Here is a 16,904-nt window from a genome sequence, read left to right on the forward strand (position 1 = left end):
GTCTATCCTTATAGCTCCCTGTACTAACCCCATACTTGAACACAACCTCTGCAACCAAACTGCTTCCTTGCTTGCATGAGTGGCTGCCATGTATTCTGCCTTTGTAGTTGATAGTGCCACTACAGATTGTTTCTTACTCATCCAACTGACTGCACAACCAAATAGGTTAAACACATACCCACTTGTAGATATTCTTTGATTCAGGTCTCCAGCCCATTCTGCATCAACAAAGCCACGAATATCCAACATTATGTCCAATCCTGATCTTCCTTGGTAGCACAAACCATAATCACTAGTGTCACACAAATACCTGAAAACCCGCTTCACTGCTGTCCAGTGCTCCTTCCCTGGTTTTGACATAAACCTACTCAATACTCCCACTGCATGTGCAATGTCTGGTCTAGTAGAGACCATTGCATACATCAGGCTACCGACTGCACTTGCATATGGAACACGGGACATGTCCTCTTCCTCTTCTTGTGTCTTGGGACACTATTTAGCATATAACCTCATACCTACAGGAATAGGAACCTTCACTGGTTTACTATCCTACATATTAAACCTCTACAATATTGTCTCGACATACTTCCTCTGGTTTAACCAGAGATTCCTCTTTGCCCGATCTCTTTTAATTTCCATGCCCAAAATACAGTTTGCAGCACCAAGATCTTTCATGTCGAATTTGGAGGACAATTGGGTCTTTAAATCCTAGATAATTTCTTTGTCATTTCCAACCAACAACATATCATCCACATACAAGACCAGATAAATAACACGGTCACCAATTAATTTAAAATACACACAGTGATTTTCTTTGCTTCTAGTGAAGCCAAGTCCCTGTATAAATGTATCAAATTTTTGATACCACATCCTTGGTGACTGTTTTAACCCATACAGAGACTTCTTTAACTTGCATACCAGTTCTTTCTTACCTTTCACCGCAAAGCCTTTAGGTTGCTTCATGTATATTTCCTCTTCTAGATCCCCATGAAGAAATATTGTCTTTACATCCATCTGTTCTACCTCAAAAGCAAAAGAAGTAGCAACAGATAAAAGTAATCTAATAGAAGTTACCTTGGCAATAGGAGAAAAAATATCACCAAAATCAATTCCTGACACCTAGGAATAACCTTTTGCTACCAACCAAGCTTTGTATTTCTCCACCTTTCCTTCTGCATTTATCTTCTTCTTGAACACCCATTTGCTGCCAATGGGTTTCCTTCCAGCCAGCAACTCCACCAGATCCCAAGCCTCATTTTTGTGCAAAGATGTCATTTCATCAACCATGGCCTCTTTCTAGAGTTTTCCATCCTCTAAATCTACTGCTTCCTTCACAATTTTGGGATCATCGTCAGTAATAGATAAAGCAAAATTTGAACAAAAAGCAAATGGACTATACCTTTCTAGCTGCCTTCTTTCTCGAACTGATCTTCTCACACCTAGAGTTTGTGGCTCTTCATCTTCTGATTCTTCCTCTGCTGTAGAGTCTGATTCTTCCTCCTTAAGCTCAAACTCTATCTTCTAAGGTTTTTTGTTTGGACTTCATGTTTAATAACATCTTTTACCTCTCTGAACACCACATCTCGGTTGTACACAACCTTCCGTGTGACTGGGTTCCAAAGCTTATAACCCTTTAAACCATCCTTATACCCAATAAAGATGCACTTTTCAGATTTACTATCCAACTTGGTTCGTTTCTCCTTTGGAACATGTATATATGCATCACATCCAAATACCCTCAAATGTGAAAGAGAGGGTTTCTTACCAGTCTATACCTCTTGTGGAGTCTTATCCTCCAACTTTGATGAAGGTGACCTGTTGACCAGGTAACATGTAGTGTCCATCGCCTCTGCCCAGAATTCCTGTCCTAACCCGACACCACTGAGCATGCTTCTTGCCCTTTCCATCAACGTCTTATTCATTCTTTCTGCATCTCCATTTTGCTGAGGTGTATATGGAGTAGTCTTCTATCATGCTATACCACACTTCTTACAGAATTATTCAAATTCCTTGCTGCAAAACTCTCCACCTTTATCTCTCCTCAGCACCTTTATCTTCTTCTTTGTCTAATTTTCCACGAGAGCCTTAAATTCTTTAAACCTGTCAAAGGCTTCAGATTTCTTCTTAAGGAAATATATCCATGTATTCCTTGAGAAGTCATCTATAAATGATACATAGTACACAGACTTACCCAGTGATGGAACCTTCATAGGTCCAAACACATCACTGTCCACAAGTTCTAATATCTGTTTCGCCTTCTTACTACCAGAGGGGAAACTCACCCGATTCTGCTTCCCATATACACAATTTTCACAGAAATCAAAATCCAGAGAGCTATTACTCATGTCTTCTACCATACCTTTACCATGAAGTATTTGAAAGCCCTTCTCTCCAGTATGTCCAAGCCTTTGATGCCACAACATGGTCTTCTCTCCAGAGACCACTAGATTTTCTGCTCCACTTTCAGGAACCACAAAACTATGGCACCCATCAAGAACAGTGCTACCTTGCAGCTTGTACAAAGTTCCAATTTGAACTCCCCACATCAATACCAGTGCTCCCCAAACCATTTTGTAGGTACCCTTCTCGAACACTATTTTTACACCTGCATCATCTAGCTTGCTTACATAAATCAGATTTATGGCCAATGCAAGAATATGCAAAACACCTGGAAGTGTTCTAACTCTTCCACCTTGCAACTTCAACTTTACTTTTCCACGACCAATGATTCTAGCCTTCCTATCATCCCCTAAGAAGACATCACCACCATCGTATTTCTCATATTCGCAGAACCACTCTCTATGGGGAGTGAAGTGAAAGGATGCACTTGAGTCAATCAACCATGCCTCATGATCTACAAGTGTACTTGAAGAAACCAAGTACACATCCACACCTTCATCTAAGGTGGTTTTCACCTCTGCAGAAGGAGCATCATCAGATCCCTTTCCTTTATCAGGAGCTTTAGATTTACAATCCCTTTTGTAGTGCCCTTCCTTTCCTCATTTCCAGCACACCACCTTTACAGGTTTTCTTGGAGATTTTAGATCTCCCTCTAGATTTATATCTCCCACACGATGACTTATTTTTGTTTTTGTTCTGGGATCGTCCTCGTACAGATAAGGCATCACCGTTCTGGCTCTCCATATTTTTTCGTCTCATCTCCTCCGTCAGCAAGGATGAGACTATTTCATCAAACTGCAAGACAGTTGTATTGCTACCTATTGCAATAACCAGACTATACCACGAATCTGGTAGAGAACACAACAAATTGATGCACTTATCTTCATCTGAAATTTTAATATCAACAAATACTAACTGACTTACCATAATATTAAATGTGTTCAGATGCTTTGTCACCGAGTCTCCATCTTTCATCCTCAGGTTATACAACTTTTTCCGCAGGAACAATTTATTCACTAGAGACTTAGATTGGTACAAAGTCCCTAATTTGTCCAACAAAGCCTTCGTTGTAGCTTCCCCTGATACATTCAACAATATTGAATTTGAGACACACAATCGTATTATGCTCTTTGCCTTCCGATCCAACTTTTTCCATTCTTCATCGGACACTCCCGTTGGTTTAGTACCTGGATCTACTGTGATCCACTGATCTTTATCCACCAACAGATCCTCCATCTTGAGTTTCCACAACTCAAAACCCTGACCATTAAATTTCTCGATCTCTATCTTTCCACTGCTCGCCATCTTCTTTCACCACCAGAATCGATCTCACAGATCTCCCACTGAATAGGGTCTACCACAGGCCCGAGCGAAACCCCTCAACAACAAAGGCGTCCCCTTGAAGCCAAAACTGCTTTGATACCAAATGTAGGTTTTAGCCCCTTACATAAATTACCTGCATACAAATTCTAAAACACAGAAAATAAACAATGCGAGAGCATAACATATAAAACACATATACACAAAGATTTCCCTTGGATCCCAAAACTAGGACTACCAGCTTGATTTTTCATTATATTCCTTTCAATCTCATAATACATATTTATACATGTCGAAGCATCCAATACCATGGAACGAAAACCATCGTGTCCAATACCATGGACCGAAAACCATCGCGTCCAAAAACATGTGCGAAAATCATGCACAAAACCCTAGGTGGGTCCACCCAACCTAACATAGGGTCCAGAACTAAAATTTTCTGGGGCAACGGGGTACATCTCAAACCCCCTGTGACCCCCCCCGCTACACAATCGGTGCAACGAAGCGGGGCTCCGCCCCCCTCTAACCTCCCGGTTAACTACGTGGGCTAGTTGTGGAAAGAATATAACACAACCCAACATTTACATCAATTTAATTGACAATCTCATTAATGAAGTAAGTCCCCTAGTCAGTGGCGAGGCTTCAGGGGAACCCAATCGAATGATAATATTCTCAAAGATGAATCTAGCGGTAGTGTTTGCAATGAAATCTTTCACTGGCATAGCTTCATCCTATCTGGTAAGATACTATGTTGCAGTAATAATATATCTAGCATGTGAGTGACACATTGATGGGTTAATAGGTCCCATAAAGTTGACTACCCATTTCTCAAAGATCTGAAGTGCTTGTACTGGTTGCAAAGGAATTTCATCCCGGTGTGATGTCTTTCCAACCCTTTGACAAACGTCACATTTCTTTGTGTACTTCTTTGTGTCCCAGAAAAGTGTGTGCCGCCAAAGTCCTACCTGCAACACTTTCCTCATGGTGGCCTTTCCACCAATATGCCCACCTGCAACTCCTGAAAGAAATTCCCACAATACTTCTTGTCTTTCATGATAAGAAACAGACCTTCGCAATATCTGATTAAGGCCCAACTTGTACAACGATGCTTTGATCAACTGGTAATCTACAACGCAAACCACCATGTGCATTCATTGTGTTGTTATGTACCCCTCTAGGCATTTACCTATGGCTAGAAATACTATAATATCCTCCAACTAGTCTAGAATGGCTTTGAGCCTAAATAGGTCATCATATGGAAAATGATCATCTAATGATCCTCCCGCTTCGCCTGACTCCCACTAGGAAAGTTTTATCAGGGTCCATGTTTAGTCTTCCTAGCTTGATGATTACATCAAATGTGAACTCCTAGAAAATGGAAGCCATATACAAATCCTTCCTTCAAGTATAGGCTTCTTCACCAAGTACTTCAGGGATGAATGATCAGTGAAAAATTTCAACAGACCCCCCCAGAAGATAGTGCCAAAACTTTTGTAGCAAATACACCCACTAGTAGAAAATGAGAAATTAGTGACTAGGTGACTAAAAATGTTAGTCACCACAACTTTTGCAAGTGAAATACTCAAAAAATGAGCAATCTTAAGTGACCCAACTAAAAATGACTAACATAAATGACTAATTTAGTCTTGAGTTAAAATATATGACTAGCCAATAAGTAATACAACTAAAAATGACTAACATAAATGACTAAGTTAGTCTAGGAACAAAAATATGACTACCTAATGAGTACTACATTAATATGAATCAATCGTTTATGTTAGTCATTTGAATTGTGTCACTTCAACAATCTAAACTTACAAGTGATAGGAGATCCAAATGTTGTTATAGATTCGCTGAAAGGTTATAATTCCTTAAACACTTTTTTATTGGATAAGTGGATGATTAGAGTTATGGAGTTGATTAAAATCTTTAGGGTTATATCCATTGATCACATTCACGGGGAATTAAATTCAAAAGTTGACACATCATCCAAAATGGAATTAGTGGGCTTACAACTGGGTCAAATACATTATGAAGAATACCTACAAGGAGAAGTGTTGTCTAATTAGGAGATGACACATTTCCTTTAGTTGAACACTTAAATTTTCATGCATATCTACATTTTTTATTATCAGGGTCATATCCATTGAACTTACGATACCAGTTTTTAACTTGGATATCAAGTTGTTTATCTAGTAATTTGAATGTACATTATGAACATAACAGTACTAGACTTTTATGAAATTGTTTTGAATCCTATGAGGATTTTGATATCGCCTGACCATTAGATGTTGCACATATTAGAATATCACGTCATATATGTGAAACATATTTAATATATTTTTGATGCTTTCGCTATAAGTTCTAAATTGAATTTTTCCATAGTATTTCATAATTTTACTCAAAAATGTGTGATTTTTATGGTTTGGTTATATATTTGGTGATTTAAATAGATTCTACACATAAATGTTATTGTATCCTTTATTTCCTACCAAAACATTTCCACTCTACCATGCATTTTTTGACGGGAAATGAAATCTTATTTACTAAACTTGATGGAGTTAAAAAAATACATAACTTGATGGAGTTAAAAAGATACATCATAATGAAGTCTAAATTTATAATAATTTATTTTAATTTTTGGCTTTCGACCAAGATACCAATTCAGTGAATTTTTTTAAGGAAATATGCTCCAATGGCAACTTTAGATACATAGAAGTGTAAGTGTGCGTAAGTGGAAATGGGTAGTTTTTTGTTTTTATTGGGCTCTCATATATTCGACGTTTCAATTATGAAACATTATATTCACATCCTCTTAAATCTAATCATATGAAACATCTCTTCCCCATCCCTGCTTGACGATTTGGTTTGGAAATAATGATCTTGTTGTGCAATAACAGTCGCATACGTTTCAATTATCTATATTCACATCCTCTTAAATGTAATCACATGAAACATATCTTCCCCATCCGCTGGTTGGCGATTTGGTTTGGAAATAATGATCGTGTTGTGCAATAAGTCACATGGAGGGAGCTATCGTATCACTCATCATTGCTCCTTCAAAAAGTTCATTTGTTGGTATTACATAATTCGAAAAACATCTGTTAGGGTTCAGCGTTTTATCAAGATCTGATGGTTGCAGGTTCAAAACCTTGGAGGCATCTATTCTCTTGTGGTTGGCAATATCTGTCTTCCTGAAGGTCTGATGGTTGCAGGTTCAAAACCTTGGAGGCATCTATTCTCTTGTAGTTGGCAAAATATGTCTTCCTGAAGCAGTTGTCCTCCTTTCGATATATTCAAAACCTGGTGAGTCCATTCCCAACTTTTAGTTCATCTTTAAAAGCATGAGACTACCATTCTGGTACAGATTAAGGTTTTCTTTATCCTCTAAAAAAATTCCCATTCTCGCTTCTAGACATGAAGCCACAAATAAATATCAGAGATCACTTTTGTACATTCCATTTGGAGCTCAAACTGGCACTCCCCACTATGATCCATACGGCCCGAGACCTCTTCTCTCTAATAAAATCCTCAAGTTCGCTGAAGGCATTACTATCGTCTCCCCGAAAGAGCGAAAGAAAATTGGTCCCTGCCTGAGGGATAAGTTGAGGGTGCCCCGCATTGAGATGATGTTAGTAGAGGCTTCCGCAGAAATCCCTCAGGTGCATCTGGCCTTTGGTGATCTGAAAACCAAGGAAAAGAAGCCCGACAAGACCACATTCGATATCAAGTTGGAGAAGTTTGATAACATGGTTAGTTCTGAGACATGTTAAACGATTGGCAGCAACTTTGATTGTTTTCGGAGATTCAACGGTAGATTTCATTACTACCCTAGTTGGTTTTCCCTTCCTCGTGGACATTCTTTCCATCCTAGTGGGATTTTATTTTTGTGCTTATTTCTGAAGATCTGAAGAGAATTTTGGCACAAAGATTATTGGAATCATAATCTGATTTTACAAGTCTAGTATTCCTTCCTCAACGAAGCACGAGTTTCACTGTTTCCCAAGCCAGAAATAAGTCAAGTTTGTGGGTCGACTTCCCTGAGTTCTGTAGAGGCAGAGATTAGGAATGAAGGGGACCACATTCCTTGCTTTGATATAGAACGTGGGTTGTTATCACTTGTTGGAGGATTCCTAAGGGTGATCGAGTTGAATCCCTTGCCAATACCAAGGTTGTGGTAATTTTCTCTTGCAAATGGACATATTTTGGGCATAAAGGAAACGTCCCTCTCTGCCCTAACTAAGTTTAGGGACACCCACAGTGTTGAGTAGTATATAGACACCAATGCCACGAATTTATGAATTTCTGGGCCATCTAGAGCTGCAAACTATTCACCATGGGATACATCTTCTATCTTCAAATCCTTCATAGTGAAAGTAAACTTAGGCCACAACTCCTCCTTACTCTTCCTTAAAGTCCTTGTCACACCGTGCAAATTTGTCTCCAAAATAAACAAAATGACTGGTATGTATTTCGACAATTTATGGGCAGCAGTAGATACCCTATAGATCTTGATATAGCAGCTTTCTTCTTGCACATACCAATCCCCGATCAATTTCATTACTTTAATATCGAATTGACTAAAAATAATGGGCATTCTTCATCATAAATACTTTCACGAAGGAGAGCTAAAACATAGGTACAAATGGCAATATACTCTCGCAAATATTTGGTTTTCCACAAACTCTGGTAATCTACATGCATTGGCCCAAATGTAGGTTCCTAGGTTGGTTTGAAGCCTAAAAAACTAACTGCACAAGCACATATGCAAAACATGAGATATGATGTCATGTAGAAACAGGTCGTTTCACCCTTCCCAGGCGCCTTGTCTATTCCAGCAAGGCTGCTCATAATTAAATCTGCCCAGTTGAACACAATGTTCGTGTTTGAGGACCTCATACATAATTGATATCCAACTCACCCATATGTATTGAGTGTTTGGAAATTCATGCATCCAGTTCATGAGCACCGCCAAGTCCCTCACCTCCTCTTACAAGATTTTCACTAGATATACTCTAATGGTGGTTCTTTTTAAAGGTTTGGATGGGATCCACCATTGGCTAACAACCTGATGTACATAATTTTCTTCCACAAATCTATATGCCCAAGCAAGCTCTGCTCACATAGATTGTGGTCATTGGTCATTTCTCAATAGAAAAGAAAACAAAATGGAGATCAAAAATAAAACAATGCTTTCTCTTTCCAATGAATAAATATTTGCCTACTCTTTACTGAATTCACCCATCCACTATTGCACATAATACTTTTATCTCTGCATTGGCCTTGGACTTTCAGTGGTAGTAACAATGACCAAACGAAATTGAAATCCCAGGTGGGCTTCCTGGACATCAAGAACTGTAAACTAGCTCTAAGGATGACATCGCTCTAGTGACTAATCCGGCTCTTGGATAGATATTAATTACAAAAAAGAACCATGACATGGAGCCAACCCCCTTCGAAGTGTTGAACGCATGCATTGAGATATGAAAGATGGGTCCGGATGCAGGAGATCAACCGGTTACCTTTTACTCTGCACTGAAGCAGTGTTAAGAATTCTGGGTGCACTTAGACAGTTTGTGGGCAAAATTTATATGTCATATCAGCCTCAAAGGAAGGGCCACGAGTTTCCCATCTGTTGGATTACAAATCTATTAATTGTGAACCACTGAAATCCTAGTACCCTGAGGGAATAACACATAGAATATTTCCTTGCTAAAGTTTATGATGTATTGTTGGTCGCATCCCTTCTTCAACTGCCACTCTAGAAGCACACTGTGAGATAGAGGTCACAGGTTCCTTTATTTTCTTATGTCTTTGTGTATTTAGTTGGTTAATGTGAAAGAAGCTCCTCTAGTTTATTTCTCTGTGATGTTCCAGCTATATACATATGTAAATTTCTGAACTTTCATAAATCTATTTGAGCGCTTGGAGTACTTTATTTTGGTATGCACGTTGGTTTTTATGCACATTTAATTGGGTGAAATTTGTAAAGGTGAACCTACAGCTAAACGTGGCTAATTTGTTGCTAGAACACGTCACTAAACCTCACACACACTCAGAAACCTATTGAAAATTTAAGGCTTTTCCGGAAAGGAACATTACAGTGGTATCAGAGCCTTGGTCTTGGCCAGCTGTGGGCCTAAAGACAAGTGAACTAGAGTTAGAATTCAAGGTACCATGGGAGAGAAGGAGGGGCTAGTAGTTGTTGCTAAAGAAATACCAAGGCAACAAAGGACAACACATGAATTGTTTGAGCAATTATCTACAAATTTCTTGAGGGTGACAGAGGTCATGGAAGTGTGGGTATCATCAAGATGGCAAGGAAAAAAGGAAAATATATACAGGTTTGAAGATGATGATATAAGCAGAACTAAAGACTTAGTGGTGTATACCAAGGCAGACATAGATGAATACTTGAAGACTGCCAAAGATCAAGGAGCCTTGGAAATTACATCTGAAGGGAGCCAGAAGAAAAGTGATGAATCAAACAAAGGATATGGAGAAGGATATGAAGATCACTTTTCTAGAAAGCATCCTCAGGGCATCAATGAAAATGATTATTTGACAGGTAACAAAGGACCAAAAATGTCCAAACCTAGTTAGGAAGATTATGGTGACATTGGCCATTCTATAAATAATGTTGGTGATAATATCAATAAGAAATATTCTACCACTGTTGGGCATGGAATCTCCCCACAACATGTTTTGGGGCTCAAAGCCCAAGTTTTGAATAATATTATTGCAAAGATCCGCGAAGTGCGGACGTGAAGCGCGACTTGTATGTTAGAGTCATAGGGCTCCGCCCTAAAGTTTTGAATGTAGTGTCGGCCTACCCATGGTCCGCAGACCATGGGATTGTATAAATAGAGCGAGGCTCTATGTTGTGAAGAGAGATAGACATGGAATAGATTGATTGGATGAAATCTGATGGTTAGCAAAGTGTAGAGGAAGAATTTAAGTGTCTTGGGTCGTAGTAGTAGGAAGAGGCTCTGCAGCTGAGTGCGTAGAGGCCTAGTAGAGTCTACAGCTGAGTGCGCAGACCCCTGCAGCTGAGTGCGCAGGGTAGAGTCGAGTCTGTAACCGAAGGAAGAAAATAATAAAGAGAAGTTTTATTTGAATTGCGTGTATATGTTCTTAAGTTATTTCATGGTTGATATCATTGGCAATTATATTGTTTGTTTACTGTGTGCACTTATATGAATTGTGAATATTGTTAAGTATAACTGAAAGTGTACACATAAGTTAAGTTAATCAACTAATCTTGGACTGCGAGTAGGAACTTGGGTAATAAATTTGTTCGGGCCCCGAATAGGGCTGCGCGAAGGCAGCATCTCAGGCTGCAAGGTAAGAGTAAGTGTGCGTAGCGATGTGCGCGCTGGGTCAAACCGCAGACCACTTGAAACCATCAGACATCTCTAGGGTGCGGAAACCTGGTTCTAGCACCCTCCCATACTACTTTGGGTGAGACCTCAATCCACGCTCCGCGGATTGTTGCCGAAAGGGCTAGTAGTATCGAGATTTGTTTGGCTAAATCACTTCTGAACTTGGGTCAGGCCCCACTAAGCCAACAACCACTATCAAGGAACAACACACTGAGTTGTCCATCAGATGACTTGGAGTCTTCTTAGAACACGTTAGACGTGAACAAAAGATATTTGAGAGGGATAATCCAGCTATCCCTAATACTCTTAAAGAAAATATTATGGATGCAACATAGAGTAGCAGGACCTTGGGTTTATTGCCATGTGTGATTACTTTACAAGGAAGAAGCATTAAATTTACCCAAAGTTCAAACAAGGATAAAATTATGAAGGAGACTCTTTTAAACTCTTGTAAAATGGCAGGTATTGAATTGGGGGATATGTATCATCATCGAGATAGCAACAAAAATACCTCCACTCAGTTACCCAACAACATAGTTATAGTCTTTGATCGAGGTAAGGGGACAATACACCAGAAATGGTGCAGTTCCTTTGGGAATGGCCTAATTGAGAAAATGGTCCATTGGCATACTTTCAATGAAGAAGTTGCAGAACCATATCCTCCACTATTTGTTAAGGAAATTTGTAGGCCATAGGGTATTAAGACTTTAAATATGGAAACATCGTTAAAGGAAGGTGTTCTATTACCTTTTTCCCCTTCTTAAATGAATATGATTATCAGTCAACCAGTAGTCCATCTCCTTTTGAAGCTTTGCAGATTTTGAAATGAAAACCTCGAAAAACCTTGAAGGAATTAGGTGTGACGACTTCAGTAATACAACCAGGTGCATTTATTTTATATTACCTTCCTAAATGTGCACTAATTTCTGATATGACATTTACGCTGAAGAAGATTATTGGCGCCTTTGGAAAGGTCAAAGAATCAAATTCCAGTGGAGCTAAATTCTTGTTACATAATCTATATGTATCAGCTTTTGTGGGTAGGTTCCATTCAATCTCTTTAGGGTCTGCCCCACTCGATGGAGTCATTCAAGAAGAACTTACAATCTATACCCTTGGAGAGTTAGTTGCACATTTGCATAAAAGGAAGCGAGATGATGATCTTTCTTAATATAGAGTTATTTCTCCCTACAAAATCTTCAAGGCTCTATTTGTAGAATGCCTTTTGAGGCATTGGGCTTGCCACCCTTTGAGAAGTACTGGAGAAATTAATGCTATATAAGAACTCATGGCTTGTCTAGAAATTGTTGTTATGGGATTTTGGGGCTCATCAAATAATTTTGGTACCCTTGATGGGGAACATGAAATTTGATCAAGTTTACAATGTTATCAAAAGGCTACAAGATGAGATTGAAGGACCTCCAAAATTGTGCTTGTTGTGGGAAGCTTCAACGGTGCAAAATATAAGTAAGGCTAATACAATACTCAATCGATTGGAACTTATAATGAAAAGGCATTTCTCTTTCAATATGTAATCCCAGAATGTTGTATTTTCCTTCCCGTTGTATAGTCAACTTGTTGAATTCACTTATTATAGAGACACCATGGTCCACACAGTTGTACATGATTTGAAACTTGCTATATATAGAGGTGATGAAAGTGTCAACAAGTTTATCACAAACCACACAATGTTATCATGCTCAGATTTTTAAGTTATGGTATGTTCTATTCTTAGAACAATTTACTTCTTTTCTTCTTATTAGCCACTGATTAGCAATCACATATGCATTAAGTAAAGTGCAGATAGAACATTAAACGATCGACAGAAAACAAGCCAAGACAAGAGACACAAGATGTGGCGGCTAGCCAGGGACAAACCCTAATGCGGGGAAACCCTTTGATCAAATCTTATTTTATCTTCAATAGTTTAGTAGAGAGAAATAGTACAAAATCAGAATTCTGTAATTTTATATCAACAACAAACCCTAAATCAGCAACAACAAACTTAGTCAAATGGGATGAAATTGACCTCCAATATGCTTGGTCAATTTCCCAGTCAACTAGTCTTTGAACAGCCTGAAGAATCAACCCTTAAACAACCCTAAAGACACAGTCAAAGTCTAGTTGACTGAAGTCAACTTGCTACCCCAAACTAGGGCAGTCAACACTGGTCAAACTTGTGGTTGGATTGCCTTGATTTTCGTGCTAAAAACTACGGCTTTCTTAGGAGAGGCAACCACACCAGAACCGCACTTTTCTGAGGTCAACGCTAGTCAAAGAGACCTTCAACAGCCTGGGTCAAACTCGGTCAACACAGTCAACTATTTATGTGTCCTTTTTTCCTGCGTCCTCTTACTTCCCACGTGAGAGAAATCCTCTTCCTTGTGTGTACCCAATATGCAAGGAGAGAGAGAAGAATGTGAGAGATGAGATGAGTTGAAAATGAATCAACCTCACTTGTATTTATATGATTAGCTGGGCATGTGTGCCACACATTTAGCTGCTCGCCGACCTTGACAATTTGTCAAGTAAATACAAATAAATTCATATCTCCATAAATACTTGTCGGAATCGGATGATCTTTAGATCAATCTTACACCTCTCGAAAAGAGGAATGTATGAAAAATATCAGCTGCCATAAATGAGATGACCCACATGGAGTTTGGCCTTAGTTGCCAATTTTAGCACTCCCTCTCAACTAGGGAAAGCTCCATCAGCTAATCTGCTTGACCGTAGGTACTGTCCCAGCGATCAAATGCACCGCCTTGTGTTGCTGGCTCTGCTATGTTCTGCTCTACTCTGCTCTGCTCTACTGAACTATGAAGAAGAAGAAATGATCAAGGATATACCATCCTCCACTGGCCCGAAGTTAGTATCAGAGTGTGTCATACCACTCTCACTGATCCCAGATCAGTATCATTGATCCCATATCAGTGGAGGTCATTCTAGCATAGGGAGTACAGTAGATACAACGATGCGTCCATTAATACTACTATTAATGGTCTCTAACCCCATTTCCCTACTCATTGATTATATGAGAGGTACTTCCCATGAGTCCTAGACTGCATGGGTAGGATGCCTCGATAGGGGAACTAATCATCCTGTCCACATGAGAACAAATCATCCTATCCAATAGTCGTCACAGGAGAACTAATCATCCTATTCATAGTCATTACAGGAGGACTAATTATCCTGGCCCACGACAGAACTAATCATCCTGTCCTACAGTCGCCATGAGAGAACTAATCATCCTGGCCCACAAGAGAACTAATCATCCTCTCCTACAGTCGCCACGGGGTGTCACAGGGGAAGGTTGAACCTTTCACACTGTACATAGTGCACCACGAGAGGATGGTGAATCACTCTGTGGTCGCATGTCGCTCCAAGAAGTACCCCGCGCCCCCCCTAGAGCTCCCAGAGCTCAATATATGCATCATACATGACCCTCATAAGAGGGCCTCTCAATGACACCAAGTCGTTCTCGGAAAGTGAGGAATTTGACCTTTCCCAAGGGCTTCATCAAAATGTCGGTGACCTGTTCATTTGTACCGATATGTTGGAGCCTTATTGCTCTCCGCTGTACCATATCCCGGATATAGTGGTACCTGATATCGATGTGTTTGGAGCGATCATGAAATACGGGATTCTCTGATAGATGAATCCCACTCTAGTTGCTACACAGGATCACTGTAGTATCCAATGTGAATCCAAACATCTCACTGAAGAGCTTCTGCAACCAAATCGCCTCATAAGAGGCCATACTAGCAACAATGTACTCTACCTTGGCGGTGCTCAATGTCACCGACTTCTACTTCCTGCTCATCCAGGATATCGAGGTAGATCCCAAAGAGAAACAACACCTGGAAGTGCTCTTTCTGTCCACCACACTGCCTGCCCAATCAGCATCGGTATATCCAAGTAGTCTCACATCTCCGACAATGTATCTCAACCCATGAGTGATTGTGCCACAAAGATATCTCAACAGATTCTTGGCACCAATCCAATGTGTGTTGTGAGGCTCAACCATATGTTGACTCAATGTGTTGACTGCAAAGCATATATCCGGGCAGGAGTTTGCCAAGAACATTAATGCTCTGACGAGTTGACAATACTCGATAGCATTTCGTAAAACAAGTCCGGCAACACTACCGCTTAACTTCTTGAAGTCAAGCTCCATCGGGGTAGTCACGGGCTTGCAGTCCACCATACCGAATCTCTCCAATATTTTCACCACATATTTTCCTTGAGATAGGAAAATCTCCCCTGGTTTTTGCCAGACTTCTAGTCCTAGGAAATAGTGCATCATTCCTAGGTCTTTCATTTCGAACTCAGAAGCCAACTCCCTCTTACATTTGAGAATGAGAGGGTCTACACCTATTAGAAAGAGATCGTCAACGTACAACACCAGTTTGAGAGGTTTTTCATCTTCAACCTTAAAGTAAAGGTTAGGGTCGACTTCACTCCTAGTGAATCCCAACTTCATCAGGTAGCTATCGATCCTCTCATACAATGCTCGGGGTGCCTGTTTCAGCCCATAGAGGGATTTCTTCCAATGTTGCATTAATCGTTATCGAGATAATATCAGCGCGAGGAAAAAACGGAAAAAATCGTAATTATCAGGAAATAATCGTTTGGTACAAAAATATTCATTTTTTTCAAATTTTTTAATATCTAAACCATCTACAACATAAAATAAATACATTGACACATAAATATGATAAAAGAACTAATATATAAGATGTTTAATATCATTTCTAGTGCTAAAATCACACATAACATTAAATCATGTCCTGAATAGTAAGTCCTGACTCCTGAGTCCCAACTCAGCTTCAAAATATCAACAAAAAATATGATAATGTATCTCATCATGTCATAATGTCATATACAATAAAATGAAGAAAATAACTGAAGTCTAAATCCTATTGATTTCCTCTGCCCCTCTTGTGAGAAAATGCCACAGCTTTCCCTTTCCCTCTAGATGTAGATGCTGGTGCCCGTGCTGGTTGAGGTGGCAGTGGAGTCTGATGTGCTCTAGAAGCTGAAGAACTAGAATTAGGAGCTATAGGAGGTAGACCACGTCCTCTACTGGTGGCAGTGGTAGCCTGGGCAGGTGGTGTCACCTCCTCCTCCTGTTCCTCCTCCATTACATCTTGCACTAACCAATCATCAACAGACTCCATGAGAGGCTTCTCGGCCCCAACCCTCCATGCAACAGTGGTGTCAATCCCATCCAATGAGATGGCATCCACATCAGGTGTCCTCTCAAGTTGCCTCACCCACAATTGAAGATTATAGTAGATGTAGACTATGTCATTAAGTCGTTGGGACTCCAACCTGTACAAAGATCATGAAATAATAATTAATAACTATAAAAAAAATATTGTTTAATGAATTTAAAAATTTATTTGGAAATTTGCAATATTTTAAATGTTTGAGTGTTAACCTGTTGCGCTTCTTGTTGTGTATTTTTTCAAATACTCTCCAGTTGCGCTCACATTGTGAGGAGCTACATGTTTGGCTGAGGATGCGAATGGCAAGCTTTTGCAGAAGGGGTACCCTGCCACCATACATTTTCCACCATGCATCTACAACAAAATTACAAATAAAATTTTAAATAAACACAAGAAAAAAATGGAATTTGAAGAGACAATGAAATTTGAAACAAAGTTACAAACTAAAAAATACCTGGCATTTTAATCGTCCTATCAGTGACAGCCATCTCAAAGCCAAATGTGCCACCTGCCATCCTATATGTCTCAATTTGTTTAGAGATCTTTATATATTGTTCTGGAGATTGCACCA

At 39.5% G+C, this 16,904-nt stretch overlaps 1 protein-coding gene across 1 annotated transcript in view; it reads left to right on the top strand.

Annotated features, from left to right (window-relative positions):
- Positions 1-6,743: 6,743 nt before the first annotated feature.
- Positions 6,744-16,904, top strand: part of LOC149199478 (uncharacterized) — a 34,177-nt gene continuing 24,016 nt past the window's right edge. The window contains exons 1-2 of the mRNA XM_089400584.1: positions 6,744-6,758; positions 6,936-7,026. Of these exons, the coding sequence (XP_089256710.1) occupies positions 6,744-6,758; positions 6,936-7,026 (106 nt within the window). The remainder of the gene's footprint in view (positions 6,759-6,935; positions 7,027-16,904) is intronic.

The sequence above is a fragment of the Pinus tabuliformis genome, chromosome 2_1, assembly GCF_031772625.1.
Source record: "Pinus tabuliformis cultivar Carrire ecotype Pingquan chromosome 2_1, CPIR1, whole genome shotgun sequence".
Taxonomy (NCBI): Eukaryota; Viridiplantae; Streptophyta; class Pinopsida; order Pinales; family Pinaceae; genus Pinus; species Pinus tabuliformis.